At 39.5% G+C, this 15646-nt stretch overlaps 1 protein-coding gene across 2 annotated transcripts in view; it reads left to right on the top strand.

The window, feature by feature from the left end:
• The first annotated feature begins 4851 nt into the window (after positions 1–4851).
• The window catches only part of LOC122080115 (probable 6-phosphogluconolactonase 2), a 19853-nt gene continuing 9058 nt past the window's right edge, over positions 4852–15646 (top strand). Inside the window, exons 1-4 of one of the 2 annotated variants that reach the window (XM_042647007.1) lie at positions 4852–5048; positions 5185–5218; positions 5932–6135; positions 6257–6392. In XM_042647007.1, the coding sequence (XP_042502941.1) occupies positions 5963–6135; positions 6257–6392 (309 nt within the window). In that variant the 5' untranslated portion in view covers positions 4852–5048; positions 5185–5218; positions 5932–5962. The remainder of the gene's footprint in view (positions 5049–5184; positions 5219–5931; positions 6136–6256; positions 6393–15646) is intronic. The other variant, XM_042647006.1, reaches the window with a different exon arrangement.

Below are 15646 nucleotides of genomic sequence, written 5' to 3'. Positions count from 1 at the left end.
CACGCAAGGTCGGGGTCAGGTGCGGGTGGTTCAAAGAAACTACTTTTTACTATTTGTAACTTTTGGCTCCACACTTTTTTCTCAAGCGACACATTGGTACCCAATCAATGTACATACGTATGTACATACACCTGTATGTATTAGTCATGCACCCTTCCCATACAAAGAGTCATATCTGTATATGTATGGGTACCTGTACAGGTATATCCATTTGTATACAAAGACATATACTTTATAAATAGAGAACACTAGTCTCTGTTTATGGGTAACAAAAATCCTAACGTATATGGAGTTTGTACTGTGGGGTTATTTAAGCCTTCTGTTCTCTGCAAGTGCTTTGTTTACTGGTTTCTATCTTTGTTCATTGTTTTCCTTTGAGTTTCTAAGTAATACCTTCGGACATACCTATTGGAATCGATTATTGGAGTGTACCTTAATCGATTTAAGAGTTGTTTTATTTTGGATGTGAGAATGTACGGTCAACCCGGTTGCATATAAATATACGGGGCGTTTAAATACCTTAAGAGAGTATACATATTATACAACTCAACTCTACTTAATGTGGACGATTTCTACTACTGTTTCAGAGGATCAATTGACCAAGTCAACTGTTCCTTGGATTTATATAATTATTTTGTTAAAGTCTTATACATATTGTTTGGACTCTGTTACTTACAATTTTAAGATATTTGAAACTAGATTTTAGGCTATGGCAAATGATACGGATTCAAATACACATAGTGCAAATGGTGAAACTGGTGTAAGGGATGAAACCTGTGCCACACCAACTTTGCCTACCAATACTAATGCACCAATTCCTCTTGTTATTTGCTCCACCAATACATCGTACTTACTTTTCAACACCCACCAACATTGTGCCTACATTTGGATCACTTCAACCTGTCGTGGAGAAGATGAGGATCGTTTCTGAGTTTGAAAAAATTAACCAATTCAGTGGTCAAATTTCAAAAGATGGAAGTAAATGTTTATGTTCACTTTGTCACAGATTAGAGTTGCTTTTGCACTGACTGAACCTAAGCCGTTACAAAGCATGGATCCTGTACTTGAAGCGAAAAGACTTGCTTGGGTGGAGGCCGATTTTCAATGCAAAAATTAGATTTTAAATACAATTTCAATTGAGTTATATAATGTTTCTAATTATTTTGAATATGCATACATGATATGAGATGCTCTATCTAAGAAATATACTCTTGAGGATGCAAGGAGCAGTAAGTACGTGGTGTCCAACTTTCTAATTTTTTATGTCTGATAGAGAGGTCATCTCCTTCTAGATTGACAAATTTCAGGCACTTGTTGGGAGGCGAGCAAAGGATAATATAATTTTGCGGGATGCTTTTATCACTGGTTCATTGATTTAGACACTCCCTTCTTCTTAGAACCCATTTAAGTTAAACAAAAAACACATGAGAAAAGAATGGACTTTTGAACTAGTAGTCAAGATCAAAATAGAAGAAAGAAACCGTGCAAAATACAAGGTTGTTGAGACTCCCAAACTCAAAGTAAATTTGGTTGAAACAAGGAAGCAAGAAAACTCTAGGAAGGACTTTCATATTAAGAAGGACAAATATTTTAAGAAAAATAAAGGTAATTGTTTCCTTTGTGAAAAATCAGGTCATTTCAAGAAAGATTACAGGAGCATAAAAAAATGATCTAAAAAGGCTAAAATCAATCTCATTGAAAGTAAGATTTTTACTGCAATGATAACATAGGCTAATATGATTGAAAAACCAACGGATTGGGTACTTGATACTAGTGCTATAAGGCACCTCAGTGGAGATCGAAGTTCCTTTTCTAAGCTTTGTTTATAAAAATTGATAACAATGTCTTCATGAGAAATTCTCAAACTTCGAGAGTGGTTGGAAAAGGTCAAGTGACAATAAAAATTACTTATGGAAAGACACTTGTTTTGGAAAATATACTCCATGTTCGGTTTGAAGTGTCTTTCGAGTTGGATAAAGTTATATTGTTAAAGAATGATATTTTGTGGGCAAAGGCTATTTGAGTGAGGTTTGTTTGTATTAAGTGTATCTGAAATTATTAATGAAATGTCAAGTTCTTCTGTTTATTTTGTTGACTCTTATTATTTATGGCATGATAGACTAGGACATTGTAGTGCTCCTTATGTTTCTAAAATCTGTAAATTAGGATTGCTTAAAAATAAAATTAGGCCTACTCTAGACAAGTGTCCCACTTTTATAGAGGTCAAGTTTACCAAAAAAACTTATAAATCTATTGTTAAGCAAAGTGGTTTATTTGATACATAGTGATTTTAAGTCATATGAATCAAGGGGTAATAAAAAATATATTGTGACTTTATTGATAATTACTCAAGATTTACTATGTTATATTTGCTTAATTTAAAAGATGAAGCAGGAAATGCATTCATATCATACAATTGAAGTTAAAAATCAATTGGGAAATAAAATTAAAAGACTTAGAACGATAGAAATTCAAAATATTTTAGCATAAATAAATTTTATGAAAATCATGGTATAATTAATGAAATTACAGTCCCTTATCAACCCGAATCAAATGGTATAACCAAAAGAAAAAGCCGAACATTAAAAGAGATGATGAATTCTATGTTAATTAGTCAGGTTTACTGCTTGATATGTGGGGTGAAGCAATTCTATCTGCTTGTTATATTTTAAATAGGATACCCCGCAAGAAGACGATATGCTACAATTTGAACTGTAGTATGGTAAAAAACCTAGTGTAAATCATTTAAAATTATGGACTTGTTTATTTAAATAAGCAATTATTGGATCAAAGAAAAGAAAACTAGAGCCTAGGACTTTTGATTATTTAGACTGGATCCAAAAGCTTGAGCTAGCCCAAGTCAGCAAAATATATTCTTTACATTATGTTATTAACTATGTAGCGTGAATGGACAGATTTATGTCGATTTCATCATCTCTTTTTCACTTTCTTTACCTTGTATACTATTTTCAACATGTTGTATGTTAGTAGGGGTTTTCCATACCCTTTCCTTTTCATTTAAACATGTTTGTTTTACATTTTAGTAAACTAACCATGTATATCGATTTGGTCCTTATATTTTTCCTTTTAATTTTTATTTATTTATTTTTTAATGTTTCCTATATATTTTGAGTGTGTACAATAGTTATGTATGATTAGTCAGTCCATTCATAATGCACAATACCTAAGGTAGGGATGTTAAACGATGCGGTTTCGGTTATTTGATCAGGCTCCAGATCAATGCACATTTTCCAAGATAGAATCAAAACACACCGGATAAAATAAATTAAAATCGGAATCATTTTATATGTGTTCCAGTATTATCAATTTTTATTCAATTTTTGTTATTCGGTTAAGAATCGATTTATTTGTGGTTTGTATTACCGGTTTGTAACAAAACCCTGATATCAAGATGAAGTTGAATTCAACCTATGCATAAAAGTAAGGCTCAATGAATTTTTGAGCATGATCCATGTCTTTCCACAAACCTTAAAAGACTAATGTTGTAATCCATCCTAACACTATATCCTCTTCATCATTGAGATACAATCCGATTTCTATTCTTGGTTTCTATTTGGTACCCCGATGGTTATCCAGGTTTTGAACTGAATCGAATCAGGAATAGAACCTATGAAATCAAAATCACTTCATTTCTTTATGGTCCAGTTTGGTTTGATTGTAAATAGCCGGTTCGATTTTGATAAATGGATTCAATTTCAATTTGACACCTTTTAACCTAGTGTTGAAGTCCAGTTTTTATCAAGTGAACGGATGTTCTTAAAAATTTTCTCGGATCGCAACCTGACACGAACTCTTACTCTTAGTTAGATAGTTTGGATAATCATTTTTGTTTATTTTTAATTATGAGTCCTACACCTTGATATAGGTGGTGATTCCCAGTCAATAGAGATGTTGGACTCATATTGCTATCTTTTTTTTTTATTATTATTATTATTTTTTTATAAAGAGAGATCCGCTAAATCCACTGTCTTCACAAGTGTGCTTTTTTTTGTCTCTTTCCTCTTCACATAACATGACTTTGTTATCCTCTTGTTTAAGGTTTCATTTCATTTAATTGTACTTCATTGATGTGTTCACTTGTAAAAATATGCAAGAGGGTTCTTAGAGCACGAAACATAGAGGAATATACCAAAAATGTAAGACATAACGGTCGGTATTATACATTGGAGGGTAGTGAGATCAATTCATGTGAAGAGAAAAGTGGAGAAAAGTAGACAAAAGTGCTAATGTATCATACTCCGGGTGTCAATAGAGAACATTTCCTCAAAAAATATATCAGAACACCTTCACATTGGAATAAAATATTCTTTGAAAAAAAAAAACAAGCTAATTCCTTCATTTGTCTACATATGATTTGATATAGGTTCGGCTTTTCTTGAAATTGAAATTTTAGATATATAGGGAAAAAGAATGCTGCTTGGCAGTGCCCCTATGCCTTCTCACATGGGGTAGTGACATTATCTTCCATTCCTCCCCTTGGATGCTTGTATTTACACTCCATTGGCCTTGTGGCACAAGGATCATGTAGCCCAACCAAAAATCCCTACCATTCATGGTTTCAAAAATCGGATAAGATCAGATCAACTAGGATCGCCTAGATTAGCTTAGCTTCGGCCAAGACCGATACCCAATTCTGATCGATCCAAAACCGATCCATTGCTAAGGTATTAGATTCAAATGGTCCAAAAAAAAAAAAAAAAAAAAAAATTTTTTTTTGAACAAAGGTTTATTGGTCCGATCTCAACCGATAATGATCCGATCCGAATCGGTTTCGGTTGTGACTGATCCCGAGTTTTAAAGCCATTGTACCGGTTGGAAATTTGCGTTCTGGATTTTGGGGTTTTTTGCTTTGGTTTCTACGTTTCTCTCTTCTTGCTTTTGTCAGTCGATATCCCTCACTCGTTTTCACTCTATTTGATTGAGATGGATGATCAAGGAGAAATGGAATGTGGGTGATAGAGAAGTAGTGTTTTAGATTTATCCATTCGAGAACTCCTCTTGTCACAATCGTGGAATGTACGTGGAAGGTAAATTTCTTCTCTCTCTCTCTCTCTCTCTGGCAGTATATATTTTTTGAAATCATTATTTATTTATTTATTTTTTTTGGATTTGAATATTGTACTTACTATATCTGTCGGTAAAACCATCTTCCATCTTCTTCAGTTTCAGCTCTCTGTGACCTGTCTCCATTGTGTTTGTAAGGCTTCTTTTCCCTTTTAAGATTTTAATTATTTATAATTTGTGGGTATTAGGGATCCATGGTCTCTAGAGATTCACAAGGCTCTTGTGCTTTTTTTTTTTCTTTTCCCGGCAATGTAATTTTTTTGATATTTTATCAGAATTTAATTTTAATGATTGTCTTATAACCTGGGTTTCTCTTTTCGTTTCTAAATTCTATGTTTCTTAAGTTGATTCCATCATTCTTCTTTCTGGGCTTCAGGTTCTTTAGTTGAATTGGATTTCTGTTTGGTCATCAGTGGACTGAGATGTTTGCTCATCTTTTCTTGAATTTTGTTTCTTATTTCATTCCCAATTCTTAATTTGTAGTAAGGCTGATTTTTAACCTCCCTTTACTATGATTCAGAAACTCTATATTGGTTTATGATATGCGTTTTCAAGTTATTGGTTTATACTACATTTCTATCACCAATTGAAAGAGCTTTGCCTTTCTCTACATTTTTTTACCTTTTATTTCAATGTTGCTGAGATGTTAGCATAATATTTCTTAGAAATTGAGTGGTGGTTTACAAGTATTGGGCTTTGAAAACTTCCTTATCAATCATCATTTTTTCTCCCCCATCTATTTGATGACTAAATTTGATTTTTATTTACCTTTTGATTTCACAGGCGCTAGAAGATTATCTTAACTGAATTTTGGTTGGTTAAATATTTTTGTTTTCCTCACTGTAGGATCAGTTTTTGAATTGTCGCCTGAAAAGCAATGGCTAATTCTGGGGGACCCAAGGATGGAGGGGACGTGAGAATTCATGAAAATGTGGATGAACTTGCTACTGATCTGGCTGACTACATAGCTGAATTATCTGAGATATCAGTGAAAGAGAGGGGGTTCTTTGCTATTGCCTTATCTGGGGGTTCTCTCATCAGCTTGATGGGGTAAAAGTGCTTTTTCATTCGTCACATTTTCTTTTATAGTTCCTTTCATTAATTTGGTTCAGTTTTGGGTTCTATAATTCCTTTTTGGATAAGTGGTTCTAAAATTTCCTGTTTCGGGCAGGAAACTATGTGAAGCTCCTTATAACAAGACTTTAGACTGGGCACAATGGTATATATTTTGGGCTGATGAGCGTGTAGTGGCAAAGAATCATGCAGATAGTAATTATAAGCTGGCAAAGGATGGGCTTTTGTCCAAGGTATGTAACTGGAAATTATCTCTTTGTTTACATTTTTCTTGTGAATGGTGGGAATATTGAGACATCAATTGCTTCTTCACTCCAAATATATTTTTTACAAAAAATTCTTTTCCCTTAAAATTTGTGGCAGTTTTAAATGCCACTGATTCTAAGTTTGAGTAGGTTTGCTAATCAAGGAAAAACATCTCTGTAAAATGCATTCAATCTCTTACTAGTCTGAATTTCCCATTAGAGAAATTAATCCAGATCTGTATTCTATATGGAAATGTGAGTATGTTGAAAGCCTCCACCGTATGATAAATCCTTACTTCAATCTCTGTTTGATCTTATTCACAAAATTAATCCTATAGAATGCCTTATTCCAATTGCCAACTCTGTAAAATCTCTGTTTGAATGTTTCTTTTGTATCTTTGTACCAGCTTCTAACTTATTTCAAAAAACTATTCCAGTATGTAGGGTCTTATTGTATTTGGGTAAATTTTGGATGTTCTCTTGATGGGTTTCAGTATGTGGTTCTTATGAGCTTATGTCTGCAATTGAATGAGCAAGATGGGGAGTATGGCAGGAGCTTATCAGTTTATAATGAGTGGAACATGGGACACTCACAAGCAGGACATAAGGTCAAGATACGTGTAAATCCGAGTGTTCAATAAAGTCCAAATCATGAACCCAATGATGTCTGACAAAGCAGGACTGATACACATAATGGATTAGATAACTAACTAAATCAGCAAAGGTTCACAAAATATCATCCATGTGCTACCTTGCTTATTCTCTCTTACAATTGTGACGTCAAGGAATTTCGAAGTGGGGTCATATTGTCATTGAGTAAAGAATAGAAATTTCTCTAATAAGTTTAGATCCTGCCTAATAATGGACATGTTGCTTCAGTTGTCCTTGTGATTACACCTTTGTTTTGCAAAACTATGATGGAAATCTTTTATCAGAACTTTCTTTCACACCTTCAAGCATCTAAGTTTTTATCATTTATTAGGCTATTGAAAATTGGAATGCTTTGTGTTTTTCTTGGCGGGATGTCACAACCCACCCACTGAAGGCCCACAGGCCTAGCCCATTAAGCCCATGGACTTAGGCCATTGGGCTAAATAAGGCCCAATTTCTAGAGAATTCTACCAAAGTGTGGAACTCGAGATATTTTGTAGTAGATCTTTTTTAGAAGATATTTGTAGAAGCTATTTTAGGAGGTTACTAGAATCCTCCACTAAGGAGGTGGAAGTAACCGTTGGATGTAATCATGTAAGACACATGTACATATCCTAGCCATTCATTGTAAGTAGGAGTGCCTATAAATAGAGGTGCCCTCATTTAGTCAAGGCGCCAAGCAAATGAGTTCTCAAGCCTTGTACTCAAGAGTCCTCTAGTGCAATACTAGTTCATTCTTTCAAACTCACTCTTGTGTTCACTTCTCTTCCCAAGTCCCTTAAGGAGTGTAGTTAGGCTGACTTAGTGCTAGAGGGAGTGCTAAGTGCTGGCGCGGTTGCTTAGAAAGGTCTAAGGCCTTGACGGTTGTGGTATCAGAGCTTCAATTACGAGGGAGCCAAGCGTGGGGGACATTATGTCGAACGATTCAGAAGTGCACGATACGGCAACAAGTGAGCAAAACTGTAGAAGGGAGGGCAACCCCAACACAGGGAAGCAAAGGAAGAGCAAAGACAAGTCCGTGGACGTTGGTGGTGCTATGGAGCCTTTCTTAGCTCTGGTGGAGCTAGCAATGGCGGGGGTGATGGAGCACCTCGATGTTATAGAGCAAAGTGTGGAGGAGCTCGAAGGCCGTGTGGGTGAGCTCGAAGGCCAGGTGGGGGAGCTCAAGGAGTCCCTACTAACTACTCTCAACACCATGGCACACCATTAAAAGGAGGAGCTTACAACCTTTAAGGCTCAAGTGTGGGAGGAGATTGCCATTTTTAAGGATTAGGTACGGGAGACGTTGGCCAAGATTGAAGCTCACATTGACGAGGTACGTGAAGATTGGGCCATATGTAGGAGGGTAGTGGCCGCTGCCTCTCGTGAAATGCCTAGGGTGGAGGCACCAAGGCACCAAGCCATTTTCCGGGAAGAGAGATGCACGAGAAGTCGACAACTTCTTTTGGCATATGGTGAGGTACTTCGAGGCAATGGCACTCGACGATGAGGCATCAAAGGTATGGACCGCTACTTTCTACCTCACTGATAATGCAACCTTATGGTGGCGTAGGAGGTATGCCGATACTGAAAGGGGCTTGTGTAGCATAGATTCTTGGGATAGCTTCAAGAAAGAATTGAAGAAACATTTCTATCCCGAGAATGCCACTTTCTTGGCTAGGAAGAGCCTTAAAAGGCTCAAGCACACGGGGTCTATTTGGGACTATGTTAAAGAATTCTCTACCTTGATGCTCGAGGTCCCGAGTATGACCGAGGAAGAACTCTTGAACTTCATGGATGGCGTTCAAGGCTGGGCTGCGCAGGAACTACAACGCCGAGGCGTGTAGGACCTTACTTTAGCCATTACAGCGGTGGAGTCATTGGTGGAGTTTAGAAGAGAGGATAGTTCTAAGGCCAAGAAAGGAAACAACGGAAAAGGTGAGGGAGAAAAAGGGTCCAAGACCTACCCTCCGAAGGAAGGCACTAGCAAACCATCTTTAAACAAGGAGGGTAGACCCAGGTATGACAAGAAGGACAAGTTCACACCTAAAGACAAGTGCTTCTTGTGTGATGGGCCATATTGGGCCAGGGATTGCCCCAAGAGAAAGGCTCTTAATGCCTTGCTTGAAGAGAAAAGTGAAGACAAAACACATATGGGGTCCCTACAACGACTAAGTGCCATTAAGGCCAAGATAGAGGTCAAGGCCACAACCTCTCAGAAGGGGCTCATGTACGTGGAGGTTTGCATCAATGGCAAGCCCACTCGTGCTATGGTAGACACAGGCGCTATGCATAACTTTGTCTTGTCGAAGGAGGCAAAGAAAGTTGGACTTAGGGTGTCTAAGGAGGGAGGATGGCTTAAGGCAGTCAACTCCCAAGCTCGTCCCATACATGGCATTGCTCGAGGGGTCAAGATGAGTATTGGGACGTGGAAAGGCATTGTGGATTTATCGATAGTGCCTATGGATGACTTTTAGGTAGTACTTGGCATGGATTTCCTACGAAGGATTAAGGCCATACCCATGCCATTCATAAGCACAGTTTGCATCATGCAGGAAGGAGCTCTATGCATGGTCCCAACGGTGCAAGGGACCAAGGACGGTTTAAAACTCCTTTCAACTATGCAGCTAGAGAACGGAGTCAAGAAGGGAGAAACAACGTACTTGGCGGCGCTGTTAAAGCAGAAGGAGGACGGTCTTACTGAGGTGCTACCCAAGTCAATTGAAAAGGTTCTTGAAGAGTTCAAGGATGTGATGCCATCCGAGCTGCCCAAGAGGCTTCCACCTAGGAGCGAGGTGGATCATGCCATCGAGTTGGAGCCAGGTGCCAAGCCACTAGCAATGGCACCTTATAGAATGTCGCCGCCAAAGTTGGAGGAGCTAAGGAAGCAACTCAAGGAGTTATTACTAGATGCGGGATTCATTCACCCTTCTAAAGCTCCCTACGGCACCCTGGTTCTCTTCCAACGGAAGCATGATGGATCACTACGCCTATGCATCGACTATTGGGCGTTGAACAAGGTAACAATCAATATCAAGTATCCCATTCCTTTAATAGCCGATCTATTCGATAGACATGGTGGGGCAAGGTACTTTACCAAGTTGGACTTACGATCGGGGTATTACCAAGTCTGCATTGCGGACAGAGATGAGCCCAAGACAACGTGTGACTCGGTATGGCTCGTACGAGTTCTTAGTGATGCCCTTTGGCCTCACCAATGCCCCGGCTCCATTCTGCACCTTGATGAACTAGATCTTCCACCCCTACCTTGACAAGTTCGTGGTGGTGTACTTGGACGACATCGTTGTCTATTGCAACACCTTGGAGGAATATGTGCAACACTTGAAGACCATCTTCAAGGAACTAAGAGGAGGTGATGTTCTTTGGTCATAAGGTCGGAGGCGGAACAATACGGATGGACGATAGTAAGGTGCGGGCAATTCAAGAATGGGAGCCACCTACCAAGGTGACGGAGCTAAGGTCTTTCTTTGGCTTAGTTAACTACTATCAACGGTTTATTTAAGGTTACTCAAGAAAGGCAGCTCCACTCACTGACTTACTAAAGAAGAACCAACCATGGGTTTGGTCGGACGCGTGCAAAGAGGCCTTTGAGGACTTGAAAAAGGCTGTTATGGAGGAACCAGTGCTTACCTTACCCGACTATGGCATGCTATTTGAGGTGCACACAGATGCATCTGACTTTACTATCGGTGGGGTGTTGATGCAAGAAAGACACCCTATTGCTTATAAGAGCCGCAAGTTGAATGAGATGGAACGACCCTACACAGTCCATGAGAAGGAGATAACCGCGGTGGTGCATTGCCTAAGGACGTGGCGACACTATCTACTTGGGTCAAGGTTCGTGGTGAAGACGGACAACGTTGCCACTAGCTACTTTTAGACCCAGAAGAAACTAAGTCCTAAACAAGCTAGATGGCAAGACTTTTTGGCAGAATTTGATTTCATCTTCGAGTACAAGCCAGGCAAGGCCAACGAGGTGGCCGATGCGCTTAGTAGAAAGGCGGAGTTAGCTTTCCTTAGCCAACCGGAGGGGGAACTTCTAGAGTTGATTAATGAGGGCCTCCAACATGATCCTGTGGCTAAGAGCTTACTTGTCCTTACGTGGGAGGGCGAGACACGAAGATTTTGGGAGCAAGGTGGCTTGCTCTATGCCAAAAAGAGGAGACTCTATGTGCCTAAGTGGAGTAACCTATGGAGGAATCTCATTCGTGAATACCACGACACTAAATGGGCTGGCCACCCAGGACAACGGCGCATGCGGTCATTACTAGAAGCGGCTTATGTTAGAACTTGTTTTGTGTGCCAACAAGACAAGATGGAGCAGCAACCACCCAGGTGATTGCTAGAGCCACTCCCTATACCCGAAAGAGTATGAGAGAGTGTCTCCATGGACTTCATCAGTGCCTTACCCAAGTTAGAAAGGTGTGGATCAATAATGGTGGTGGTTGATAGATTTCTAAGTATGGCACATTTGTGGCGGCACCAAGGGATTGTATGGTGGAAGAAGCGGAAAGGCTATTTTTAAAGCATGTCGTTAAGCATTGGGGTGTGCCACGATCCATAATAAGTGATCGAGACCCTCGCTTCACGGGGAGGTTTTGAATGGAGCTATTCAAGTTGTTGGGTTCGTCACTACACTTCTCAACAAGCTTCCATCCCCAGACTGACGGGCAAACAGAGTGCATCAATAGCTTGTTGGAGCTTTACTTAAGGCACTTCGTGAGTGCTAATCAGCATGATTGGGCCAAGTTGCTAGATGTGGCTCAATTCTCTTACATTCTCCAGCGAAGCGAGGCTATGAACCAAAGTCCATTCGAGATTGCCACGGGACAACAACCCTTAACTCCAAACACGGTGATGACCGGCTACACAGGGAAGAGCCCTTTGGCATTTAAGGTTGCCAAGGAGTGGCAAGCAAAACTAGATGTGGCTAAGTCATACTTAGACAAGGCCACTAAGATGAAGAAATGGGCTGACAAAGGGAAGCGACCAGAAAATTTCAAGGTTGGGGATTTGGTACTCGTGAAGCTCCTACCTCAACAATCCAAGTCCTTAAGGTAGGTACACAAAGGGCTGGTACGCTGGTATGAAGGCCCGTTCGAGATCACCAAAAAGGTGGGCAAGGTATCCTATGAGGTGAGCCTACCTCCTAAGCTCAAGATCCATCTAGTCTTCCACGCAAGCTTATTAAAGCCATACCATAGAGACAAGGAAGACCAAAGTCGTGGAGCCTCAACAAGAACACCAATGGCTGTCACTACTTCCTACGACAAGGAGGTTGAATACATGATCGCTGACCGAGTCATCCGGAGATGAGGAGTACCTCCTAGGAGGGAGTACTTAGTCAAGTGGAAGGGGCTACCAGAGTGCGAGGCAAGTTGGGAACCTGCCGACACTTTATGGCAGTTCCAAGACCACATACAAAGGTTCCACGAAGAAGATGCAATGAGGACATCGCTGACTAAGGTGGGGGAGAGTGTCACAACCCACCCATTGAAGGCCCACAGGCCTAGCCCATTAAGCCTATGGATTTAGGCCATTGGGCTAAGTAAGGCCCAATTTCTAGAGAATTCTACCAAAGTGTGGAACTCTAGATATTTTGTAGTAGATCTTTTCTAGAAGATATTTGTAGAAGCTATTTTAGGAGGTTACTAGAATCCTCCACTAAGGAGGTGGAAGTAACCGTTGGATGTAATCATGTAAGACACATGTACATATCCTAGCCATTCATTGTAAGTAGGAGTGTCTATAAATAGAGGTGCCCTCATTTAGCCAAGGCACCAAGCAAGTGAGTTCTCAAGCCTTGTACTCAAGAGTCCTCTAGTGCAATACAAGTTCATTCTTTCAAACTCACTCTTGTGCTCACTTCTTCTCTTCCCAAGTCTCTTAAGGAATGTAGTTAGGTTGACTTAGTGCTAGAGGGAGTGCTAAGTGCTGGCACGGTTGCTTAGAAAGGTCTAAGGCCGTGACAGGGAGGTGTGTTTCTAAATGCTATACTAATCACATATTTGAATTTTTAATTCATATTTAACTAGCATCATGTTAGACCGCTGGGATTTTGCATTTGGGAATAAAATGGAGTGGGTCAGATATGAGATCTGCCATGACCTGCATCTTTTAGCAGGTTTGGTTTGTAAAGTTAGATCCACTTTAAATTGTGGATTGGATCTGGCTGGCTAAGCTTATATCTATCCAGATCTTGGAGAGTGTTAAGAGATTTATGTATCTGTTACATATGGAGTTGCTTGAAGTGAAGCATGAACATCCATCTGGATTTTTGGGTTGGATCCATCCATGTGCTCGGATCTGAGCCTGGAGCTGTTGATGTAAAATTTGCATCTGAACTCAGATACATATTGATAATAGATAGATCCAGCAAATTGCCCATCCTTTATGTCAAGCCCTTGGACCGATGATACACAAGCACAGGAATGTTCCTGGACCTGCTTAGTTACTATTGTTATTTAGTTGATAAAATATTTGAAATTCCCAGGAATTGAACCAGGGAATATATGTTTATACTTTATATTGTCAGATTAGCTGTAGTTGCGATACAATTTTTGCTGCAGTTATTAATTTTTCTTATAAAGTTAGCTTTCCTTTAACCAATGACCACAATGAATATAAATTTTCTTGATTACAGGTGAGTTATAAGTAATTGCTATAAACTTTTTCATATCTTAACTTTGACCCAATTCAATTCCATTATTCCCATACGCAATGCATAATTATTAAGCTAACGTTGGAAAAGAGTCAACTTCTACCACAGAAGAGAAGACGACACATGGAAGGTAACATTAAAAAAAAGAAAAAAAAATGTTAGGTTTATGCAAAACTTAATGCTTGAAAAGGGACTTATGGTATTCTTACCCCCTCTCTAATGAAAGCTTTTGAGATGTTTTGATCCAATGATACTTCATCTTGTTGGTTCTCTGATGCATTAGTTTGTGGTGATTTTAACAGTAATTGCTTGAAATTTTCTCAGATGTTGCAAATTTTAGGGAAATGGGTTTAGTGGTGGGTGGTAAGAAGAGACAAAGGATGAGAAGGAAAAGAAAGGCTCTAGGGTATAAGAAATTTAGTTTGTTTGGATTATGGAAAAGTTTTTAGAGACCTTGATTCACTCCCTCTCAGTGTCAATTGGGGAATGTCACAAATATTATTGTTTAGCTACTAATATATTAAGGAACCATATTTAATGTGCGGGTTTCATGTATGCACACTCCCGACACTAATGGCACTGACTCAGTTACGACTTGCTGATGCTACCTCAAGTATCAGACCCACACACAGTCGTATGCATGCTCACCTCGCAACCACAAAATTGCCTGGTCTATCAGACTATGGACACCCATTCTACAGCATGCACCATAGAACTGCCAAAATACATAATAAAATGGCATACACACAAACACAAGATATATGTGATTCAGCAAGTTGCCTACATCCACGAAGCAATGCCCTGATTGGGCTTTGTATATTGCTCAGTACTCACCGCCATTATGACTGCTACAACAAAATAAAACACAAGTCCCACATGTTTACAATTTAAGACCTTCGGTACGTGCTTCAAATAAAACCTAGGTTATACAAATGAACTTGAAACACAAATGGTTAACTCACTCTGAGTAATCACGACTAGAGAAGCTTGAATGTGGTCCCTAGAGATGCTTATTGGAATTTTCAATTGACCCCCGTAGTGGAGACTTGAATCTTCAAGTAGGCTTGCACATGGGACCCCTTCTACCTTTCTCTCTTCCTTTTCTTGCAAATGCACTTTTGTCTTCAATAAAGCTCTCAATTTCTTCGTCCCCCTTTAATGGAGCCTTCAAACAAGCCAAGGTAGTAGTTAGGAAGCTTCAATGCAATTTAATAACTCCAGCACTCCCTCCTTCTTGTTCTTCTCAAGAAACTAGAGCTTCAACTTCACCCACATACTTCCTCTTATCCTAATCACATTCTTGAGATCATTTGGGGAAGAATGCAGAAAATCCCAAGTGATTTGGAGTTCTAATGAGTGAGAAATTTAACTCTTCGATCTTGAGTGCAGGGCTCACAAATGAGCTTAAAAGGATATCTTGGCTGTAGTGATGCACACCTACATACCCGTGGCACGCTTGTCCGATTAACCCATTAAGCATGTGGGATTTATACTGATCGTCGGAATGCGTTAAATCGTGTCACGGAAGTGTGCAACATCGCAACTATTAGATGGGCATTTTTGTGATGTGATGGATCGGCACGCATAAAGTGATTCGGACATGTTTCTTCTTCTCATTGGCTCACTCCAGGGGGAGTTGGTAATTGGTTCAAGCCGTTAGAATAACTTCCGAAACATGGGCAAGTTAGTAGGCCTCGGATTTGGATCAAAACAGCGAAGGAGGTTTGAGATGTAACACCCTGAATTTTGAAGCAGCTGTTCCCTAGTGTCAGGACCTAACTGGCACATGGGAAATAGGATGTTATCTTATGGATCACACATGTACAGCAGTGGAAGGGAGAAATTTCAGATTTAATAGTCAAGTAGGAGGGGTAAAATAGTCAAAATTTGTGGGAATGGCCCCACACATGTCAGGTAATGTAAGGCAAAG

This window comes from Macadamia integrifolia, chromosome 5 (assembly GCF_013358625.1).
Source record: "Macadamia integrifolia cultivar HAES 741 chromosome 5, SCU_Mint_v3, whole genome shotgun sequence".
Taxonomy (NCBI): Eukaryota; Viridiplantae; Streptophyta; class Magnoliopsida; order Proteales; family Proteaceae; genus Macadamia; species Macadamia integrifolia.
Note: the sequence above shows the minus strand (reverse complement) of the source record. Positions and strands in the feature narration are given on the sequence as shown.